Source organism: Capsicum annuum, chromosome 1 (genome assembly GCF_002878395.1).
Source record: "Capsicum annuum cultivar UCD-10X-F1 chromosome 1, UCD10Xv1.1, whole genome shotgun sequence".
Classification (NCBI taxonomy): Eukaryota; Viridiplantae; Streptophyta; class Magnoliopsida; order Solanales; family Solanaceae; genus Capsicum; species Capsicum annuum.
The window spans coordinates 214173855-214198683 of record NC_061111.1 but is presented as its reverse complement, the minus strand read 5'-3'; the positions used below and the strand labels follow the sequence as shown (position 1 = coordinate 214198683).

General features: G+C 31.6%; 1 protein-coding gene across 2 annotated transcripts; it reads right to left on the bottom strand.

Annotated features, from left to right (window-relative positions):
• Positions 1 to 798: 798 nt before the first annotated feature.
• On the bottom strand, positions 799 to 8275 carry LOC107847961. Of its 2 annotated transcripts, none has more exons than XM_016692596.2 (7): positions 7692 to 8275; positions 6375 to 6474; positions 5679 to 5744; positions 4761 to 4881; positions 3118 to 3200; positions 1853 to 1914; positions 799 to 1110 (listed from the first exon to the last, which is right to left on the bottom strand). In XM_016692596.2, the coding sequence occupies exons 1-7, from the start codon at positions 7880 to 7882 to the stop codon at positions 1002 to 1004; spliced, it is 732 nt and encodes a 243-aa protein (XP_016548082.1). In that variant the 5' UTR covers positions 7883 to 8275; the 3' UTR covers positions 799 to 1001. The 2 variants fall into 2 exon arrangements, with proteins under 2 accessions (XP_016548082.1, XP_016548074.1); XM_016692588.2 differs by having other exon boundaries at positions 1829 to 1914; positions 7692 to 8255.
• Positions 8276 to 24829: the final 16554 nt, after the last annotated feature.

The window sequence follows — 24829 nt, the reverse complement described above, 5'->3', positions numbered from 1 at the left end:
ATGACAGATATAATCTAGTCTATAATATGCAATACTTCCTTGGTCCCGATTTATATGTTGTAGTTTGACTGGGTACGGAGTTTAAGAAATATGGTTAAATTTTGCACTGTTCCAAAATTACCTTTAAATAAATGAAGTCCTTTGTGAACTTTTTGCCAAATAAGTGGGACTCGACATGGGTAAAATGTTGCTAGTATCATTTAATATTTGTCAAATAAGAAAGTGTATTTTTTTGGGACTTAATAAAAAGGAAAGTGTGTCGTATAAATTGGACAATTTTTGGTTCCATTTTAGACGGAGTTTTATGGCCCGAGTATCAAAAATCAAATCCGCAGTCTTCGTATCAAGTAAATGCCCCTTAAGATAAGACCATATTCAATGAAAGGAAAAATAGAATGATTGGAATCAATAGTTGCAATGTACTGTTTGGGATTTGAATTTCATCCTATCATTATAGGCTCTCAACACTAACAAAGATAAAGCTCATAAGTGAAATAATTTCCATCATCTGTAACATTTGTCCAACCAGCAGAAGTAGTAGAGGTATCACATCGCTTTGATAATGAGTGGAAGCTAGCTTTCTGTCTGGTTAGTATGTAGGAATTTCTTGCCCATATGGATGGATTTTAAAGTAATATTATCAATCTAAATAGATGAAAGGCGGATGCTGAGCTGACATTAACTCACCAAACAAAGCAAGGCTTGGTATTTAATTGCTGATGAGGGCAAATAGGAAAGTGAGAATAAGCAAACACGAGACCTGATGGTCTATATGAAAATCTAAATACTGTCGGTGCATAAAACTTAAAAACTCTATTTTATTACTGTACAAAGTCTACCGGAAAAGGGGAGCAACAAGGCAAGTATAGTATGCCCAAAAATTGTACGAATGAGTCAACATTTTGTTTCTTTTTTTTCCTCTCATGGTGGAGATGACATTTTTCCCTCAGTAAAATCTGAAGATCAATGGAATGGATGTCTGATTTTCTATCGCGAGATTATCACCCCAATGCATGGGTAGAGGGGGGAAGAATGGAGTTGGCGAGTTCTTCATTCAACTTAACTGGGAGTGGTGGCATCTGCTTCAGCGTGCAGGACGACTCATTCAACCTGCAAATAAAGAACAAAGCTAGTTATAGGATCCAAGTAATGCATAACTCTCAAGCAGAGGCGGAGCCAGGATTTCAAGTAAGGGGGTTCAATATTCAAAGAAAACTAAGTCGAAGGGGTTCAACACCTACTATAACCACAAAAATAATAATTTTAATCATGTATGAATAGTATATTTTTCCGTCGAAGGGGGTTTGGACGAAACCCCCTAAAGAGGGCTGGCTCCGCCTCTGCTCTCAAGTGATCCAGAAAAATAAGAATATGGTTCACTCAATGATCATGTATGAGTTTCAGCAGCGCTTGCCGCTTGCCTTTTAGGAGGGATCCTAAGTGAAAAATGAGATGCTATTAGAAGGATATAACTTATGTACAGTGTCTTGTAAAGAATTTTTGTGCTATGTGTATAACCTGTTTTAGAATGTAAATTGCCTTATTTTCCAGTTTATCATATCTACTGTTTATGGATGTTATTTATATTTATCTTTTATGCGAGCTGATAGCCTAAAATTTTTGTAGATAATCATGATAAATGGGTGAATAGGCAATGAAAAATAAATTGACCCAGAACCAGTTGAAGTGAAAGAACCAAATTCTTACTTCCCCATGAAAATTTTACTTAACATTGTTAAACACATCCATGAGAATCATATTGATCACAAGAATGAGGGTAGTTCTGGGATATACAGCAAACACAATATAAAAGAAGGAACAGACATACTCAAGAGAGTACTTCCAAACATACTTGTGTAAAATCTTGATGATGTTATCTCGAGCCTGACACAAAAGTCGAGTATTCTCGTGTATCTGCAAGGAAGAAGGGGAGAGAATAAGTGCTGTTAGCATCGTGCACAGCGGGGGAGTATTAGGGAGAGGGAGGTTCTTTGAGAATACATGTGCATCAAGATTTACAATGGAACTTCTAATGCTACCATGTATGTGAAAAGTTCAAGATACATCGGGATTGGAGTTCTGCTTTTATATACTTTTTCCATTTGAAAATCTAGCATGAAATGAACAAGATATTGGTTGCTTTAGAGAAAATTAAGAACCTAACAAGTTGATGAGACAAAAATGAACCAAAACAACATGTCTCTCCCCATCTTGAGAACACAGGTTCCATGTAAAAGGGGCATCCTAAGTTTGGTTAATTTCGTTAGAAAAACACATACTGAAACTGCAGATTAGGTATTAGGAAGGAAACATCTTGAGGGGTCGTTTGCCAGTAAAATGTTATAATGTTTGGTTGGAGGTATTAGAAAAACTAGTTTGGTTGGCCATAAAAGAAGAAATAATCTTTACATAACTTTATGCAGCGACGTTAAATAATACTCACATTAAGTTATCTACGTTTATATTATGCGATAGAATGTGCAATAAGAATATCCGTATTAGCACTACGAAGGTGAAAATATTAAAAAACAAAAATGTCCTTATGGTAGGCAATCCTTGCATAACATTTTATGTATTGTTATTCACTGGATAATTAACAATCCCTTATTATTAACCATATAAATCCCCTATTTGCAATCCTCACATTACTAGCATCTGAGCCAAACGACTCCCAAGAACAAGAGGCAACTTGCAGACTATTTGACTATCAAGATCTCTTACAAGATAGCTACTTTTAATGAAAGTATGACTATCAAGATCTCTATAACTTTTGAACATGCACAAGGTTATTCAAGATCTCCATGAAATCATAAAAGCCTCAACTGAGGATGCTCTAGTCCAAGAGAAAGCTGCTGCATCTTCTATGTTTGTCAAAAAAGTAGAGAAGACTCATATCTCAGGATCTAAAGGGCAATACGTCCTAGTTAAGAGATGCACGTTCTGTTAAAAGAATTAGGTTGAATGTGAAATATCATGAATGGGTATTCGGAAGGAAAAATTAAGAACAAAGAGAGTCAAGACTGTTAAGTTTTTCCAGGTGCAAAGTAGTTGGTGATCCATGTTATTTGATGTTACAAGCAGAAAAGTGAAATTATATCAGATAAGTTGCATACTTACTTGATGTGTCACAAGATTTGCAGAAATTTGTTCAAAGATCCGAGCATTTTGATGAATAAGCTGTGTGGTCACATTGACTGTGGCTGCAAAGAACAAAATTCTGTTTCTTCAGAACAAAAAAGCATGGAATTAGATGATTATAAGAACGTCAGCAGATGTTTTAACTTGATATATCAGGTGTTTGTCCTCAAAATTTTGTAGACTTCAAGATCTTGCATAGGACATCTCCAAGATACAAACACTTCGTTCTCATATGCATCAAACTAATATCTTTCTTCTAGTTATAGCTCTCTTTTGTACTACAAGATGATAATATTTGCCTGTGTAATGATTGATATGTGAGGTTCGTGTTAGATTTCGGTTGTGTTTGGTATTGCGGAAGCAGAAAATGTATTCCAATTTTCCATGTTTGGTTGGTCAAAAATTTTGGAAAAACAAGTTCCTTAAAAACGACTTCCCTAGTGGAGTAGGAAAACAAGTTCCATAAGTAGTATTCCACAGTAATTGTCTCCTCCTACCATCCAATAACCCCATCCCCACCACCCCATACTCCTATCCCTCCCCACCTCCATAGTGTTTGCCTAAATTATATACAAATACTTTTAAGCTATGTTGCTCGGAGTCTTCAATAATGTCAAGGGAAGCATGTCGGATCCTCCAAAAGTAGTGCATTTTTGGAGGATTGGACACTAGCGTGGCAACAGAGTTTAAGCAATATAGCTTGCCAAACACGAGAAAATAGGTAAGGAAGCCACTTATTTTACGAGAAAACATTTCCCGTGTGAAATAGTTTCCTCAAACACTCTTTGGTTTTGTCTTATGTACTTTCTTTAGTTAATTTCAACATCCAGATTCTATCTGTGTTTAAAAGGTTGACTTTGCAAGGTAAAATGCTCCACAATATGAGGCTAGCCTTGACTGCCAAGGTTTCATGTACGCTTCATACATATGTTTGTTCCTCATAATTTCTTCCTCTTAATTTTTGCTTAGAATGTATTTCACGAATAACATCTTTTAAATGTTTTTGGTCACATCTCATGCTGAAGAAATTCTTGCAGGGCCTAGAATTATTACAAGCTAGTTACAGAAGTTCTAAAATTCTTATCACATTTACCCCTTCTACAAGGAAAAAGATAATCTAAACCTAATGTTAGTATGTTAGTTCTCCTTTCTTTTGTTAACAAAACGTTAAATTGAGAAAATGTAGAAATACAAGAATTTCGTCCAGAACGCTACAGAGTTTTCTACTGAAAGACAAGAAATAAACTTACAGTAAATTAAAGAACAATATCTTCAATGAAAGGGATATAGGAATAGTGTCCAGATAGAGGACATGAAATGTATCAATTATCATGAAATGCAATCAAGTTCTTAATAATCAACTGGGCAACTATACCTCAATCCCGTACTAGTAAGGCAATTCAAATTCTTATTACTTAATAAATTTAAGTTTATACAAAGTTTCCATCGTTCTAATATAGAGTTAAACATTGAGAAAGAATTTAAAATGCAAGGATGGAGTTTCATATGTTGTTATGATTAACACCAGCAAGACATAATTCATATATCCACTTAAAACGAAAATTCTAGATAAAATAAGAGCAATCTTAATCTACTGGGTATTCTTGAGAAGTAAAACTGACCATGGTACGAGACGAAGCCTTCACTCTTATTAGAAACCACTCCTTGAGAGTATGGAGCATAACCAGGCTGCTGCATTACCACGGGGGCTGACACTACTGCAGTAGGATCAGTCAATTTTTCCTGTGAAAAGAATGTAACACATTTCTTGAGCCACTAGAGTCTAGAGGTGTACATCAAAGTAAGCCAAACAAAAAGGACCAAAGCATGCAGTGCCAGTGATGAATTGCCACAGACTCATCACAGACAACTTTCTACAAGAATGCAAGAGAACAAGACAAAGCTGAAATATTGCAGCTCTGTGACGCGTGCTTGAATGAGAAAATTGGACGAAACAAAAGGTGGAAGCTTGTTATAAAGAAAAGGGACTTGAACTCTCAGCTCATTCAACTAGAGCTTTAGCTCTTCTTCTGACTCAACTCTTTCTGTCTTAAAGAAGCTTTTTTACCAGGAAGGGTCAACATGATCTTCATAATTTATAGAAAGTTGCGTAAGTGACAATCGAGGTTATTTATCTTTTAGATTACCTGATACTATAAATTTCTTTTACATTTGTCAATGTTTAGATGTTAAAATCTTTGCAAATTAGGAGTATGTCTACAAACTTATTTGGAGTGATGGGGGCAATCCTGACCAGCTGAAAGGAGGCCAGAAGACAGCAAACCAGCTCAAAGTTTCCCATAATACTATGACATTGTGCATTATATAGACATCTTTGAAGGAAATGAACTCAAGATGTTTAGAATGGAATGCGGTACAATTTCGTTGTTTAACACTCGAATGGTTATGTATTTATCATTTTGGAGGAACATTGAAAGATTTAAGTCATCTTTGACTCAATTGCTGGACTTCATAGATTCCTTCTATCATAAAGAGGAATTCTAGTCCTTCAATAACAAAATATAAAAAGAAGTGCTTACCTTTCTATCTTTATTTTTCTTCAATAAATTTGCATCATCCTTTTTTCTCCTGCTGTTTTCCTTTTTCTACAGGGATAATAACACATTCAGAACAACAATACTAGAACGAGAAAATCTTGCTCCAAAGAATTTGAGAATTATAGACAAATAGTGTAGTAGCTTTATGTAAATTCAATTTTCTTAACCATATAACTACAACTATAAGTATTTTACATGATGCAAAAAGAGAGTAACAAAAAAAGAAGGAATAGCAAATGAAATTCTCGGAAGAAAGAGAAAGAAAATGGTAAAGGATGAGAAATAAAGAAAAACAACGAAGATCGTGATCTAAAGCAAAGGTAACAACAAAACTTGAGGAACAGATAGAATTCCTACAATATGCAGAAACAAATTGCATGTTGTAACTTGCAACAGACACAGATAGAAAAAGCTTATATGCAATATGTAGATTAAGTTTCAAGTTCAATTAACAGGATAACTATATATTGTTTAAGAATCTCTATGCTTTTAGTATTAGCTATGGCTTATTTGAGATTGAGGTATAGTAGATTGCTTGATTTATGCTCATCTATAATTTGTTTTCAGAGTAACAAATTCAAGATTTTTGCTTTTATATGGTTATATTTTGGTCAACTATCAACTGCAGGTAGAATTTTCAGCTAATATATAAAAAATGCAGAAGCTAGTATCACATACCGTGGTCCATTTGCATCGTAATGCCACATCACGAACAGTCTTGTTCTTCAGTGCAATTGCAATTTTTGCATAACGGGATATGCTTGTCTCAGAGGCATATCTGCAGGTATTTTGGAGTTATTGCCTAGATGTACTAGTTATCCGAGGTATAGAGCTTAGAAATAAACTCTAAACCCTCAAGTAAAGTGGCTTAAAACAAGAAATAAGGATCTTGTTTTAATACTAGAAGTTAAGAGTTTAAAACTAGGTTCAGATCCTATTAGGAGTTAACTAGTACTAGCTAGAAGCGTACAATAGATCCTTGTGGTCCGATCTTCCTCACATCCCGCGCATAGCGTGAGCTTAGTGCACCAGGCTGCCCTTTTTGTTTAGTATTAGTTAGAAATGTTGATGACAGAGCTATTTCAAATTCTTCTGCTAACTTCAAGAACATATATCATAAGTAAGAAGAATCGTGTTCTTGATTTTCCGCGATGCTCTCATTTCGTTTCCTCACGTCTCACATTTCCCATTTCCCTTGAGCTTTAGTTAGCTTAAGTCTTGTATTCCTTTCATAACCTTGTTAAGTTTTAGCCGTCGTTTCTTCTTAGACTTCCCAACTACACCAGTTCAGAACCTTGCCAAGGGCTATTGGATGCTATATTTCCATATTTTTTACTATAGAGACTACATTTTTTGGGGAAAAGGAAAAAAAAAAAAGGAGCTTTTCTAAAGGGTAAGTAAGCAGATTTGGCTTCACAAGGGTACAAAATCACTTAAACTTCATATGGGGAGGGTACTAAATACAGAAATAATTAGACAGCAGTGGAAATTTCAGTAGTTCAATCAAATGGAAAATGGCAAAATTATTAAAAGTTTGTTAAGTATACAGTATACTACTTCAAAGTACATTTAACTCTTGAAAGAAGTAAAACAAGGAGCTTATAAATTAGAAATGTAAAACCAGAAGAAAAGGGAAATCCAAATTCACAAAGGAATTCTTGCCATAACCATGAAAGGCTAACACCACTATATGTTTAATCAACCAAAATATTAAAGATTCAATATATATGTAAAACAACTATGCTTGATTTCTTATTATCCTCACAGATGAATCTCAAGCAAGTTGTGATCGGTTATCCAGTAGCTTTGGTCCAAACTCTATAGTTGTAAAAAAGTATTCATTGAATATGTACAAACTATTAATCTAGAATCCCGAACCTAAAAATTTCAATTCCTGACTTCGCCTCTAACTGGCCAACCCCATAAATAGAAACAACTACATATCATCACAAAACATCAAATGAACTAGAACAAGACATAAAAGAATTCACTTACTTTACCAAGCCTTCTTCCAAGGTAGCTTGTTCTTCTGGAGTCCAATCCATTGAAACTTGATTTTGTTGGAAACTTGTAGGTGAAGAAGAACTATCTCTTCCCACTATTGAATTATTATTATTATTCACACTGCATGAATTTGAAGCATTCATCTGTTGATTATTCCCTTCTTTAATATTCATACTTTCCATTAATCACATACCACAAAAAGGAAAATTTTCCTTTAATAACAAAACATACAACTCTATTTCTTTTTACTCTATTCTTGGATATATTATATGCAAAAAAAATGTAACGAGAATGAAATTGGTCACACCTTATGAGACTAAAAAAAAATTAAAATAAAGAAGTAAAAGAAAAGGCCAGTAAGGACAATTGAAAGATTTGAAGATGGAGTTGAAAGATATTATGGTGAGATTATTATTCTTTGACAGATGCATGAGCATAAAATATAATGAGAAAAATCAAAGTTATACAGAATAGAGAGAGAAAAGAAAAAAAAAAGGAGGGAATCTATGAAGGATCACACTTAGTTATGACAAAAAGGTTGGTTGATATACAACTGAAAAAAAAAAAAATTAATACTTCCTCCGTTTAAAAAACAATTACTTACTTTCCTTTTTAATCCTTTTAAAAAAAAGAACTATCTATTCTTTTTTAGCAATACTTAAATTTCAACTTTCCACATGACGCAACTTTAATTTAAGGCTATAAGATTCAAAAGTTTCTTTATTTTCTTAAATTTTGTGTCAAGTCAAAGTAGGTCATTCTTTTTTAAACGGAGAGAGTAATACAACTTTTTAATGTAATATAATTCTGTGTTTGTTTTTATGTGCATATAAAATTGATGGGAAGAAAAAGAAAGGGGTGTTGTTGGAGGTATTATACATGTACGTATATGTGAGTGTAAAATATATACTACTGTATTAAAATGGAAAATATAATATGTATATATCAGTAGCAGCAGAGTAGAAATTTATGTTTTGGAATTCAAAAAAACACTATAATATTGTATTTGGTTCGAAGTAAAGCAACTTTTGAAATTCCTTTACTAATATATAAATGTTTCTTCTAATAAGGTCGACAGATTCAACAGTTTATAAGTATATAATTTTGAAAAATACTTTTATTATACTGGTAAAGTTGGTAAAGTTGTTGTCATATGATCAGGAGGTCACAGATTCAAGCCTTAGAAATAGCCTCCGACAGAAATGCAAGGTACGAATGCGTACAATACACCCTTGTAGTTGAGCTCTTCCGGACACAGCACATAGCGATAGCTTTAGTACACCAGACTGTTATTTTTTTTATTTTTTTTTTACTTTTATTATACTTATAATTTTTCAACAACGTGGATTCACTAGCTTTATAAATGATATACATAATTGATCGATATTGTTTAAAAATAATATGAAGTAGATACCATCTTGAAACAAACTAAAGTATCAAAAACCAATATAGTAGTTCTAGACATAAATCAAAATTCGTAAAATAACACAAAGTCACAAATATATAACTAAACAATATCATAATTTTTTTTTAATCTACCAATCAAATCTAATAACCAGCCAATTTGTACAATATATCGCTAATACTCATAAAATTGGATATACATGTGCTATCACTTTTAATAAAGGGTAAAGGGTCAAATTTGTCCTTCTACTTTAAAAAATTATCTAAATATACCCTTCGTCATACTTTGGGGTCAAATTTACCCTCGATATCATACTTTGGGGTCAAATTTACTTCTCTACTTTGAAAAAATGGTTAAATATACCCTTCGTCATACTTTGAGGCCAAATTTACCCTTGATTTCATACTTTGGGGCCATATTTACCCTCATGGTTAAGAAACTTTTCACTTTTAACCTTCCTTTAACAAAAAAGCCCAAATCAACGTTAAATTCTTCAATTTTTTAAATAAATCACATCCTAATCTAACTCGGCCGATCTGACTCATAAAAAATATACAAACAAATATACCCCTCCCTTAGTTCTGTTGATCGATTTTTTTCAACAAACAAAAATACTTCTCTTTCAACGTGTAACACTGGTAGGTAGTTTACAAATGAACAAAACGTAAAACGAAATGGGATAACAGAGAAGCATGAAACTAGAGAAAACGTCTATTACAAACTTTGCTCTTGTTCGCTTACGTTCAAATTTCAAATTTTGATATGCAATTCTATGTGCATCAAAATTCTAGAACCAACGAATAAATTTTTTGAGTAAATGGCATGATAAAAAATTTGTATAAATCTAAATTGCATATAAATATATATGAATGAAGAGATGTCCGATTGACACATTAGGAGACCTCTTAACTCAATCATCCAAAGAATATTCAATGAGCCTAATCTATTGCATTAGTTTGTCAAGTTTCATTTTTCATGAGCTCTATACTGATGCAGATCCATGAACTGAGAAAGAAATATATTTCTTTGTGTTTGCATTGATGCAAATCAATTTTTCATGAGTTATGCCTGGTAAATATCTAGTGGCTTAATCTCGTTAAAAATTTGGCCAACAGAACAGAAGGGGGTATATTTATTATTTGTGTCTTTTTTGTGGCTCGAGTCAGATCAGACGCACTAGATTAAGGTGTATTTTATTTTTAAAAAATGGGATATTTAACGTTCATTTGAGTTTTTCTATTTAAAAAGTGTACATATGAAAAGTTTCTTAACAACGAGGGTAAATTTGACTTCAAAGTGTAACATCAAGGTTAATTTGACCCCAAAGTATGACGAAGGGTATATTTAGCCAATTTTTAAAGTAAAGGGGTAAATTTGACCCTAAAGTATGACACCGGAGGTAAATTTAACTACAAAATCTGACAAAAAATATATTTAGCTAATTTTTCAAAGTAGAGGGATAAATTTTATCCTTTTCCTTTTAATAAATGATGAGCTGAAAGCACAATTTCTCGTGAACTTTTTTAGGCCAAACATATGATTTTATACTCTCTCTGTTTCAGATAATATGACTTGCTTTCATTTTTTTGGTACAAAAAAAAAAAAAAGTCATATTACTATTATATAGTAATAATTTAATTTTAAAATATTAATATCATACTTGATGAAATGATTTATCACAAACATCTTTTTTCCCTTGGTTAATCACTTACCACAAGTTTCAAAAGTCTTTTTTTCTTCTTTTTTAAATTTCATGTTAAGTCAAACTAACTTATATAAATTGAAACACAAGGAGTACCAAACATATAAAGTTTATACTTTGTCATATTTCTTTTTAGCCCGTCTCAAAAACAATAATATATTTTTATATTTAATAATAATTTAATTTTAAAATATTTATTTTATGTTTAATGAAATAATTTATTATCACACAAATACCTATTACTTATTTCAAATCATAAATTTTAAATATCTTTCTTTATTTTATCAATTTCGTATCAAGTTAAACCACATCAAAGGAGTATTATTTTTGAATAATGAATAATGATTAGACTCGGAAAAAGAATATTTACTATTAAAAAATAATGTGTTTATTAATAATTAATCAATGTTGTGTTAACATGCGTGGAGGTGCGGGGTTGGCAATGTCAGTATATTTTTAGAAATAAAAAAAGAAAGAAAGGGAAGTGGGAGCTGACGCACTGACAGCTTCTCACTCACTTCTGAATTCCCTTTCTAAAAGCCATTTAAAGCCAAAGCTCCCTTCTTTTTTGCTTTTTAACTTTGACAATGAAAACTTTACACAAAGAGAAGGAAAACAAAAAAATATCTTGTTAATTAATATGGAAAACTAATTTCTACTTGTCTCCTTAATATTATTTGGTGGTTTCAATTGGACGGTCTGTCGATTTTTCTTGTTCTTTATAGAGCTTTTAGCCTAATAGATTTCATTACTAAGGAGCCATTTAGTATAATGTACTAAAAAAATAATTCATGTATTATAGTGTGGTATTATTTATTAATATATTATTTGATAGTAATTTTGGAGCAATATATAACTAATATACATCTTACATGGTATTATAGGGTGTATAAATAATACATTTCATTTGATAGTATTAGTAATCCATATATAACTAATATACATCTTACATGGTATTATAGGATGTATAAATAATACATTTCATTTGATGGTATTAGTAATCCATGAATTATAGTGCATGAAATAAATATGAGTAAATTTTCCTTCAAATAATTTTAGTCATAAAAAACTATTTCATTAATTTAAAAAATTCTTATGTTTTAGTAAATTGGTTAAAATCCGAAAACAAATTGGATGATTGCATACAAGCTTTAATTTTGTAATTAGGATATATCACAAATAAAAATAATTTTTCTGCGTAGCTTTAACACTCTATGAAACACAATTTTATGTTAATAACGATTCTATTGTCTCATTCAAAAATTACGCGTACCTCCCTCCAACTTAAGAACACCACAAACTGGAACAATAACAAATGATGAACAAATAAAGCAAAGATAATAAGAAAAACAATTACTGCAAGTGAATAATTAAGTCTTGAAATTCTAAAGTAAATTATTATTTATATTATTATTATTTTTTTTAAATAATAAAGCTTTACAAAGAAAATACACAAAAGCTATAGTATGTCGAGAGTATTTTTGTAAACAAATAATATTATTTTAAAAATAGAACAATACATATTGTGTTCAATACATCAAATCAATCACTGCATAAAAAATAATCCCAGCATTACTAATCTCAACACTACTAATCCCAGCATTACTAATACACCCTATTCAGTACTATTTTTTACACTCTACCAAACGATCCCTAAATGAAACAACAGGTTTTGACAACAAGTACTGTCTTATTTTATCATCAAAGATTGTGATGGAGATCGGAGTAATAAGTATTCTTTCATCATTAATAAAAAATTTAGATTCAAGTCTAGAATATAGAGTCACTTTTGGTATCCTTCATAATGAGACTTTTCGATGTGAATCTGAATTAATTGAAATCTGATATGTGTATCGAATATCGGTGAAATATCAAAGAACGAGTAAAAAAAGATGATTGATAGAACATGACAGAGTTGTAGCTTACCATGGACATATTCCGGATAGAAGGATATGAATATCGAGAATTAAGATAGAAGGTTAGTAGGTATTCAGGCGTTGTCTAATTTCCCTTACCAATATTGATATTATTATTACTCTCTTATATTTTTATTGTTCAATTCTATTACTAATTTGTTGTTTTATACGTTTATTGTAGCTATTGTTCTCTTTTTTAGCATGACCATTTTTTTTTACTATTTATGTCCTTTTAATACTTTATGTTGATATGTTTTACTTGAGCTGAGGATCTATCGAAAATAATCTTTCTATCTTTACAAGAAAGGGTCAAGATTGCGTACACACCATCATTCGATCCTCAAACTATGGGTGTCAAACGGGCCGGGATGAGCCAACCCGGAATCGGCCCTTTCATTTTAACCGGGTTGAGGGTCGGTTTTGACGCGGGCCGGACTGGGCCAAACAGTAAAAAAATTAAAACCCACCCTAACCCGGCTCACTTAACCCAACCCGGTCAAACCCACCAAAATCCGGTCAAACCCGGTTAAAAACCGGTCAAACCCGTTTAAAAAATACTATATACACCCCAATATTCACTATATACACTCCAATATACAATATATATTTTTAAAAAATATATAAACAATTACACATATATACGTACCATTCAATATATAATTATATATGACTATACGTACTACTTTAAATAAAATATATGCTATAATAGAATATAATATATATATATATATATATATATATATATATATATATATATATACTAATTTATAAAACATATACACATGTATACGTTAAATATATACTACTTTAGAAGATATATACACATATATATGCACCATTCAATATATATGTACTACTTTAAATAAAATATATACTACAATATACATATATATATATACAACAATATGTATATATATATATATAGTTATATACTAATTTATAAAACATATACACTTGTATACTTTAAAGATATACGCCTATAGAAGATATATGCACATATATACACACCATTCAATAGATATGTACTACATTAAATAAAGGATATACTACAATATATATATATATATATATATATATATATATATACTTACATACTAATTTATAAAACATATACACTTGTATACGTTAAATGTATACTACTTTAGAAGATATATACACATATATACGCACCATTCAATATATATGTACTGCTTTAAATAAAATATATACTACAATATACATATATATATACAACAATATATATATATATATATAGTTACATACTAATTTATAGAACATATACACATGTATACGTTAAAGATATACGTCTATAGAATATATATACACATATATACGCACCATTCAATAATATGTACTACTTTAAATAAAGTATATACTACAATATATATATATATATATACTTATATACTAATTTATAAAACATATACACTTGTATACGTTAAAGATATAAGTCTATAGAAGATATAAACACATATATACGCACCATTCAATATATATGTACTACTTTAAATAAAGTATATACAACAATATATATATATATATATATGTGATAGTTAATTAATAATATATTAAAATTAAGTTTTTAATTTAAACTAGAAATTCATTTTAAATCAATATATAGGTACTACTTTAAATAAAATATATACTACAATATATATGTATATACTATGTATGTATGTATGTATATATATATATATATATATATAGTTATATACTAATTTATAAAACATATACACTTGTATATGTTAAATATATACATCTATAGAAGATATATACACATATATGCATCATTCAATATGTATGTACTGCTTTAAATAAAATATATACTACAATATACATATATATGTATTACAATGTATAGATGGTTATATTATACTAATTTATAAAACATATACACTTGTATACGTATAATATATACATCTATATAAGATATATATACATATATACGCACCAATCAATGTATATGTACTACTTAAAATAAAATATATACTACAATATACATGGATTACAATACATAGATAGTTATATTATACTAATTTATTAAACATATACACTTGTATACGTTAAATATATACATCTATATAAGATATATATACACGTGTATACGCACCATTCAATGTATATATACAACTACTTATAAACTATACTACATTATATATACATTACAATATATATAGATATACTTATATACTAATTTATAAAACATATACACATGTATATGTTAAATATACACTTCTATAGAAGATATATACACGTGTATACGCACCATTCAATGTATATATACTACTACTTATAAAATATATTACATTATATATACATTACAATATATATAGATATACTTATATACTAATTTATAAAACATATACACATACATACGTTAAATATACACTTCTCTAGAAGATATATGCACAAATATACAAAACATATGCTACTTAATATAATAAATTAATAATATTTGGTAGTAAATTAATAATATATTAGAAGTAAGTTTTTAATTTAAAGTAGAAAACTAGAAATTCAATTTAAAATTTTAAATCGTTAAATGAAAAAATATAAAAAGCAAGGACTAAGGAGTGAATGAATTTGGGGAATTTTATTGATTGCAAAATGATCCAAAATTTATAATTTACATGAATGAAAAATCTATAAATTATGCATCATTTTTTCCAACTCATTCATGTTAATATTAATGGGAACTTGCATAGGATAGTCGAAGTCAACGGGGGCAAAATCATGCATTGGACTTGATTCTGCTGAGTTCTCCCGTGAAGTCATAATTTCTTCAAGTTTCAGCTCGTCGTTCGGCTCCGGTTCCATTCCTTGGTTTCTTCTTTCCACTCTAATCCAATCTCTGAGGCAAACTAGAACATTCATTGCATTGCTTCCCAATGAGTGTCGGTTGTCTTCAAGTTGCTATCGTCCCTGACTAAAGGCGCTCTCTGATGCAACGGTTGACATTGGAACATTCAAGATATCTTTAGCTAATCTTGAAAGCACAGGATATTGTGTTTCATTACTCCTCCACCAATCCAACGTGTTGATGCGTCGTCTGCGATCCTCTGGTACCGTGCGAAGATAACATTTCAGCTCTTCCCGATAAGTTGATGTGTAAGTTCTCTCATCAACACTGTTCCAACAATTTAAATCATAAAACGAATCAGAAAAACCACTATGTGCCGGCCTTTTAGAAGATGATGGCTCCTCGGGAGGATGAGGAGCGACAGTTGGAGTGATATTTGTAGGTACGGCTAAATCAAATAAATTAGCATAGTGATTATATAATTTTTCTATGTAATCCTTTGCATCAGCCGTAGCCGTCCACAAATCAGGTTGTACTTGTTCAGAATCATGGTTAGTATTTATTTCTAAGTTAGTACAAATAAGAGTACTAAAGTGACACATATTATTATATTTCATGCACGGAATTAGCATAGCACCAACCAAGTAAATAGGGGGAATCGGGAAAAAATATTTTTTAAATTTCATAAACATGGCGCCAACAACTTCTTTATAACCTTCTTTATTTTTATATTCTTTGAGCAAACCAGAAATATCGACTATATATGCCAAAATATTACAAACAATAGGATAATAAGCACCGAAAAATTCAACCGTAGCTACATAAAATTTTTCTAAAAACTTAACAAGATCATTAATTACAACCCAATCAGAATTATGTAGCATGCAATCAGCAGAATCAACAAATGAACCGCAATGTTGGTTAAAAGCTAGTGTAATAGGAATTCTATATTTATAACAAGTTTTTAAAAATTCATACGTAGAATTCCATCTAGTATCAATTTCCTCAGGCATCAAAATCGGTGTAAGTCCATTTTCTTGACATTTAACTTTAAATTCTCTAATTCTCGATCTACGACTATTTCCTTGAATAAAACCAACGACAAGACGAATTTTTTTAATATAAAGCTCAAAAAACTCAAGACCATCTTTTACAATTAAATTATACATATGACATGCACACTTAATATGAAAAATTTCAGGCAAGGGCGGAGATAGCGTTGATTTTAATTTTTTTATAGCAGTCTTGTTGTTAGAAGCATTATCAAAAGCAATACATAAAATTTTATTTTCGATACCATAATATCCGACAATTTTAACAATAGAATCAGCAATAAATTGTTCAGTATGTTTACGATCTTCATCATATAAAAAAGCAAGAATACGTTTTTGCATCACGATATTACTATCCATCCAATGACAAGTAACGGTTAAATAATCATTTTTATTTACAGCACGACCAAGATCAGAAGTTAGAGACAATTTACATTGAATATTTTTTAACAATATTGATAAAGAAAAACAATATTGTGAATAAAGTCTAAAAATATCAGACCGACAAGTAGTTCTAGGAATACCGTTAAACATAGGATTATAAATTGCTTGTATATAACGAATAAAGGCATCAGAAGAAGGAAAATTAAAAGGCAAACAACCCATAGCTACCATTTTAGCTATTTCTTCCCGGTCCCTCAATTTATTATACTTCTTCGCTATGTGACCGGTTGCTGGGTCCCTTCTAGTTTGCGTTGGCCCACCAACATCCCCACCACATTTTACAATATTTAACTCTCTTTTGTGATCTTCAGCTACATGTCTCATTAACGTACCCGTACCCCCTTGCTTGCCTCCACTTCTATGCTTATATATTTGTTGACAAATATTGCATTGCACCTCAATATCTGATATACGTTCAAAAAATTGCCATGCAATACTAGTTCTTTTACGAGGTCTTGGGGCACTGGGAGGACGGTGAGGGAGATTAACCGATTCAGATCTAACGTTAGCATCTCCTACTGTGGGTGTCTCAGCAATATTTTCATTATCTTCGTCTAAATTAACCGCATCTACTTCATTTTCTTCTTCTATACCGTAATTTTCCTGAGCTTCTACATAATCCATATCGTGAGCACCTACACCTATTTCTTCCTCAAAAGGTGTACCAAGCAGTATCGGAGGCAAAGACACACGGGTATATCTACTACTTGAACTACCTCTACCGCTAGTAATTCGCTTTTTACTACCACTACCGCTTCCAAGACAAAAAATTTTAACACCTTTAGTATCGAGGTTTCTTAATTTATCCATAATATAAATTAAATTAAACTAAAAATATTCAAAATACACAAATATAATAAAATTAAATATTAAATAATTAATACAATAAATAAAAATTAAACGTAAGAGATGGAACGACAATACCAAATTTTGGAAGTATCCGAAGATTGCGACTTTAGAAACTTCCGCTCGTACTTTGTAAACGAAAAATTAAAAAATTAAAATGAACACTTTAAGAAATTAAATATATTGAATATTTGAGAATTGAGAATTGAGATTTGAGAGAGTGAAAAATTGTGTGAAAAATGAATTGAAATTGTAGGGTATTTATAGAATTTTTTTGGGATTAAAAAATATTTTTTAAAGTTAATTTTTTTTTTAATAAATGGGCCCAAACTAGCCGTTTGAACCCAAAAACAGCTATATAGCCGTTGGGCCAACGGCTAGTTTGGCCCAAAATCTTTTTTTTTTTTTTAAAAAAGGTATTCGGGTCGGACCGGGCCAGTTAACCGGGGACCTGGACCGGGCTTGATCCGGGCTGAGTTAGCCGGGCCCATTTTAAAAAAATAATCGGTCCGGGACCCGAAACCCTAAAGCCCTAGGGCTTACCGGGCTGGGTCAAACCGGGCCGAATTAGTTACAAGGTCCGGGTCGGGTCGGCCGGGTCGGGTTGGGTCGGTCGGGTCGGGCCGACCCGGCCCACTTGACACCTCTACCTCAAACCTCACTTGTGGATTACAATGGTATGTTATTATTGTTGTTGAAGATGAATTTAATTCATATTTTGTTCGGCTAGTCACTTTATTAAGACCAAGATTTCATCTTAATTTAAAGGTTTAAATTGGTGTCATGTATCAAATGATGTGGCACAAGTCAACTGAGAAAGACAGTAAGATAACGTTGCATGCTAAAATGACATGACATGTCACGTCAAATTAAAAGACCAATAAAAATATGTCACATAAAATTTTTCTACAAGCTGCAACAATTCAAGTTTTCTAGATCAAGACTAAGGTTGAGTTTCAAATCTTTGAATTATAATTCCTCAAGATTTAAGATCAAATTGAAAGGCCCATAAATTTATTTCTCTAAGGAAAAAATAGAGAAATTATTGAGATTGCAATATTCATTGTATATATTAAAATAAAATACTACACTTTGTTATTGTATTTGCTTGATTATTTTCTGGATATGAATTTTAATATCTACAAATTTTAACATGCTCAGTGAAACAATATCTTCCTTTCTCTTCAAAGTTCAAAAATATCAAGATAATTAGAGAAACTAGTCTAAAAACCCCTCAATCTTTACTCGAAATTTCAACTACACACTCGAGCTTTATCGAGCCCTATCATCCCTCCGTGAATATTTTAAAAATGGATCCATTTTAAAAATAAAATTATTTGCTTCCCAAACACTAAAGTGACAAAGTGAGTGCATTTCACTCTCTTTGAGAGAGTGAGAACGAAAATTACGTATTAAAATTTTATTTTTAATATATTTTTATATAAATATATATAATTTAATTATTTTTAATATATTTTTATATAAATATATATAATTTAATCATTATTTTTCTTTATTCAATTTTCTTCTTTTTCTTCTTCTTCTCTCTCACAAAAAAAAGCTTCAAGAACTCATCGATAACGTCCAAAACTGATCTCTCATCTTCCTCTTCTCCAATGAGTCTCTATCTATGTTTCAATTTCATTGATGTGCCCAAGCACAAAAAAGTCACACAAAAATTAATTTATTCAACTTCAAAAAAAAAAAATCAGAATTCAACACAAAGATAAATTTTTTTGTAACAATTATCACCAAAAGAAACTAAAAGAATAACCAAATCTAAAATAAAATTAACAAGAGGGGTTAAAGGTTGGGATTAAATAAAACCCAACAGTCCTAGAAATCTTCATCTTCTTCTTCACTCCTTTACATAAATCCTCCAAACTACACAACAATGCATTTTCATCGGTGCAATCTTTCTCAACCCTTCTCTTTCAGTCCCCAAAATTTCCCATACCAAAAAGTTCCACTCTATTTGTCGTACTCCTAAAAAACTCATCCCTAACCCCCTAACCCCCAATTACTAGCCGTTGCCACCTCCGCCCTCGACGAAGAAGATTCAAACAACTCCGCATAAATATCATCAACGTCTCTAGGATTAAATCGAGGTAGTTACAGAGAAAAGAAAAAAAGAAAAGAGAAAGGGGAGTGGAAAGGAAAGAGAAAAGAGTTATATTAAAGAAGAATAATTATTTTTTATATAAAAATATAATATTACGTGAAAATTACGTGGCATTATATGACAAGTGCGTGTTAATCACTTCTCAATATACATCTAGGTATGAGTTTTAAGGAGGTAATAATTTAAGATTTAAACGTTCAGTTTATAGTTATAAATTCGATAATAGGTTCGGGGCATTAGGCTATTTTCTCAGATAATTATTAAGAAAAATTACAGAAAGTGACATACTTAAGACTATAATTACAATAAAGAGCAATACTTTGTCAAAATTACAGTTTATAGCAAAAGTAGCATTATTTTGGTGGGACACTGCACACTCGCTTGTTTCTTAGTAACGTCTCCTATTTTCACTCAACACTTTACCCCTATCTTACTTGAGAAAATTGAAGGAAACATATCTTTTAAGTCTTGAATAAAGGATTGGTAACATTGACTAACTTAAAGGGTCAAACATCATTAAGAAACTTGATTAAGTTAATTGTGAACTTGATTAATATTTTCAAAACTTTCTAATCTTTTCAAAAATACAAATCAACCCACACCTCTCTTTAATCCAAATCAATCAGTCTCTCTCCTCTCTCTCTCTCGACAGCTTCTCTCAACTCTCTCCCAACCAACAGTTCTTCAAAATTCTCCCTTCAATCCCCGACGACTTCAACCTTCGGTGAAAAATAGTCGGTCGAGTTTCTTTTCGACTTTCAACCATCAATCGACGTGAAGACTTATCTGACGATAACAACTTCGAGTTCTTCGTCGTTCCATTTCCTTTTTCATAGGTAAAAAATTATGAAGAAATAGAGGAACTTGAGCCAACTACTCTTCTTGTATTAAAATGTGGACTGAATAAAACCCTAATTTCTGGCATTTCTTCTTCTTGTTGTCGTAATGTTGATTCAGATTTGTTGGTGATTTTTGTTCACAGTTAATGTTCTTAGTGTGTGTGTATGTATGATGTATTGGTGTTGCAGGGTTGATTTATTATTTGTCTTGGTAAAAATAGTGCTGCAACAGATGAAATATATGATGCAACAGATGAAGACATCTGATGCAACAGATGAAAATATTTGATGCAACAAAAGAAAATATCTAATGCAACAGATTAAAATCTGATGCAACTATGAAAATCTGATGCAACTATGAAAATTTGATGTAACAGATGAACAATCTAACAAATCATTCATTTGTTACGACAGGCGACTCTTTTGTTTGGAAGAAATCTAAACAATATTGATCAAATAGATAGCTCATTTTGCAACATATGAGTGATATATTTCAATAGTTCAGTGATCTATTTTATTGTCTCCAACGGTTTACTCATCCGTTGCAACAGGTCGGTTATATGTTGCAATAGATAACATACCTGGTGTAACAGTTCAGTGATCTGTTTTATTTTCTCTAACGGATTACTCATTCCTTGCAACAGGTCGGTTATATATTGCAACAGATAAACTACCTAGTGCAACAGATATGTGATTTATTTTTACTGTTTTTAATGGATTACTCATCCATTTCAACAGGTCAGTTATATGTTGCATCAGATAAACTACCCAGTGCAACAGATATGTGATCTGTTTTTACTGTTTCCAATGGATTACTCATCCGTTTCAATAGATTGGTTTTATGTTGCAACAGATAAACTACCTGGTACAACAAATTAGAGATCTATTTTTATTATTTCCAATGGTTTACTCATTCGTTGCAAGGTTGGTTATATGTTGCAACAAACAACATACCTGGTGCAACAGATTAGAGATCTGTTTTTATTGTTTTCAATAGTTTACTCATTATTTACAACAGGTCGGTTATATGTTACAACAGATAATATACCTGGTGCAACATATGTGTGGTCTGTTGGAACTGTTATTTTACCGTTGTGCATGTTAGATTTACTGTTATCCCTTTTTAACGATGCATTAATAAATTATAATCTATTTTATGTTCCTTTTAATTTAAGATAATATGGTTCCCAAAAGAAAAAAAAATAAATCAAGTCCAAGTAAAGGAACAAGTACAACAGCTCGGCTACATCCACTACTCTATGAGCTTGCTTTACAAGCGTTATCTCAATCAGGAGCAGATGATAATGAACACGGGGAGGAGGAATGTCTCAAAAGAGATGATCCAAATGCTAATAGACCTTCCGCCGAAGAGTTGGTCAAAACCTTCAGCATTGATCATTATCCTGTGAGAATGCAGTGTGATGGTGCCACAGATTTTATGGGTGGTTTTATGGTTAAGTCAACCATGGAAAAATCTTTCGACGCCTTCAAAAAAATACTTTGAGAATAAAAATTGGATGCTTATTTCAGGGAAAGCTGTTTTTGGCAATTTCTTGATTTGTCGGAGGACAACAATGCTCGTTTCTAAATGAAAATGGTATACGATCTTCTCAAGCGTAATTTTATGTATGAAAACAAAGACAAGATGGATGAGATGTAGATAAATTATTGTGCCATGCCTGTTTGTTTTTGTTGGAAGGAGTTTGCCATAGTTACCAGACTAAAATGTTATCCTCCTTCTTCTTCTCAAGTTATACCTACTTTGACCCCAAAAAAGCACCCCGCACACCCAAAAAGGCAAAGGCAGGTCAAGTGATCGGATAACCTGGGGTCGATTGTTGGTCCAAACTTCAAAAAGAAAAATTTAATAGAAGCGTTGAAAGGTAAAAGACTCTCAAAGAAGCACAAGCAATCATTGTGCTTGGTTTGGTTTGTACATAATATTCTTTGGGCGAGAGACGTTAACAAAAATATAAGCGTTGGTTTAATAAAGCTCTCCAAGGACGTTGAGGCATTTAACAGCTATTCTTGGGGTTATGAAATCTTCAAAATAAATGTTCAATATTTGTTGACTCCGTTAACGCCAAAGAGAGTCAACTTATATGGCTTTCCATAGGCCTTTATGGTAAATATTTCTTTTATCATAATATGATTCATCATTTTTTATTCAATAATGCTTTTAATTTATTGGCGTTATGTTATAGATCTGGATATTTGAAGTCATTCTTTATTTGAGACAACAAGTAAACTACCAGGAAAAAGCTTCTGTCCAAGAATCCTGAGATGGTTGTCGGCCAAAACTGATAGAAATGCAAAATTTCTTGATCTTTTCATCGACCCCCCAAGGAAGCAGTAAGTCCAATTCTAATCAAGTTTTTGTTTTAATTAATAATTATTTTAAATGATTTCATCATCATTCTAATATATGTATTGCTTTATTTTAGATTGTTCATCTGTGGCTTGTTCCAACCAATCGAGAGTTGAAGATGTTATTTTTTCTTACTTTACGGTCTGTGCAAACTTTATCGTACCCAAAGGTCATTGATGGAATAAAAATAGAATTGTTTGGAGCAACAACCATCACAAGAAAAATAATTTTGGAGGGTGGACTTGTTGCTGTTAACGATGGTAGTCGTAATGGTAGTGGCAGTGGTGCTGCTGTTGGGGCTAATGATGCTCCTCTTACCGTTTTTAAAATAACAAGCCATTATGATTACGATCATACTGGTTGTACAAATTTTTCTCCAGATTTTATCACATCTAGCGAATGTTCTGCATGCAAATGTCATGACCGCAAGGCGAAACACAATGGAGTGATTAATGCTATAAATACACTAACTGCTTCTGTAAAGAAAATGACATCTAATAGGGGTGTCATTCTATCAAAGAGGATTTCATATCCATACACTCCACTAGAGATCAAGGCAGCTAAGATGAGAAGGAAAGATACTTCCAAGGCATTATCAAGCATAAAAAAACCAGCATTGCAACGCCTTTGTCTTTGTCTTACACCGATGTTCAGTGTGCAAGGGCCACAGGAGAGCAGCATGAGCCAAAGAAGGTGAATGTACATCACGTGTTCCATCAGATGATACATCTGCTGAAAATTATCAAACAGATATATACATCTATTGTAATTGTTATCTAACCTGTTGCCTCAGATTCGTTAACTGTTGCAACAGATGAGTCTTATGTTACAACAGATGGGTCATGTGTTCAAAATTATAGTACTGCTTTGATTTACCTGTTCGAATTAGTTCCAACAGATGATCCATCTATTGCAACATAAGGCTCATCTATTGCAACAGATGGACAATCTATTGTATATCTGTAATTAGCATTGATAATTCTAGATTTTTAGGTGGATGTCACAGTAGAAGCCACTGCTGAAGAGCATAATATCACAGTTGATAATCCATCAATTTCTTCCAAAGAAGAAGGAAAAGTGGAGCTTGTCAGTTCGGGAGAACAGAAGAATTACCCATTTAAAGGCTTCAACATCTCGAACGAGGCTCCAATAAAACTAATACAGTTGATCAACGACTATTCAGAATGGATTATCGATGGGCTGTTAAAGCATCATGTCGGTAGGTACATAAATTAATTTTTAAAGATATTGGTTTATACTATTCTTGTTGTAAGAACATGACATTAATACATATAAATCATCATGTAGAAAACAAAATAACAAACACTACAAAGTGAACGTATTGAGTCTTGGTTCTGATATGTTCGACTTTATTGTTACACATTTTGAAATGAAAAATTGGTTCTATTTGATGTCACAGCCCCAAACTTGCTGAAATGACGAGGTTTAAATGTCATGCATATTACTATTAATTAATACTTTATTTAATTACATCTGCGTATTAATTTTTTCATCACGTAATCCAAAATATTTGATAATATGTGCAGAACATCGATGTTATTTTTTACTTCTTTCGAAAGAAGGCCAAGTTTCAAATACAAAAATAATACAGATACACGACAGACAATTATTTGT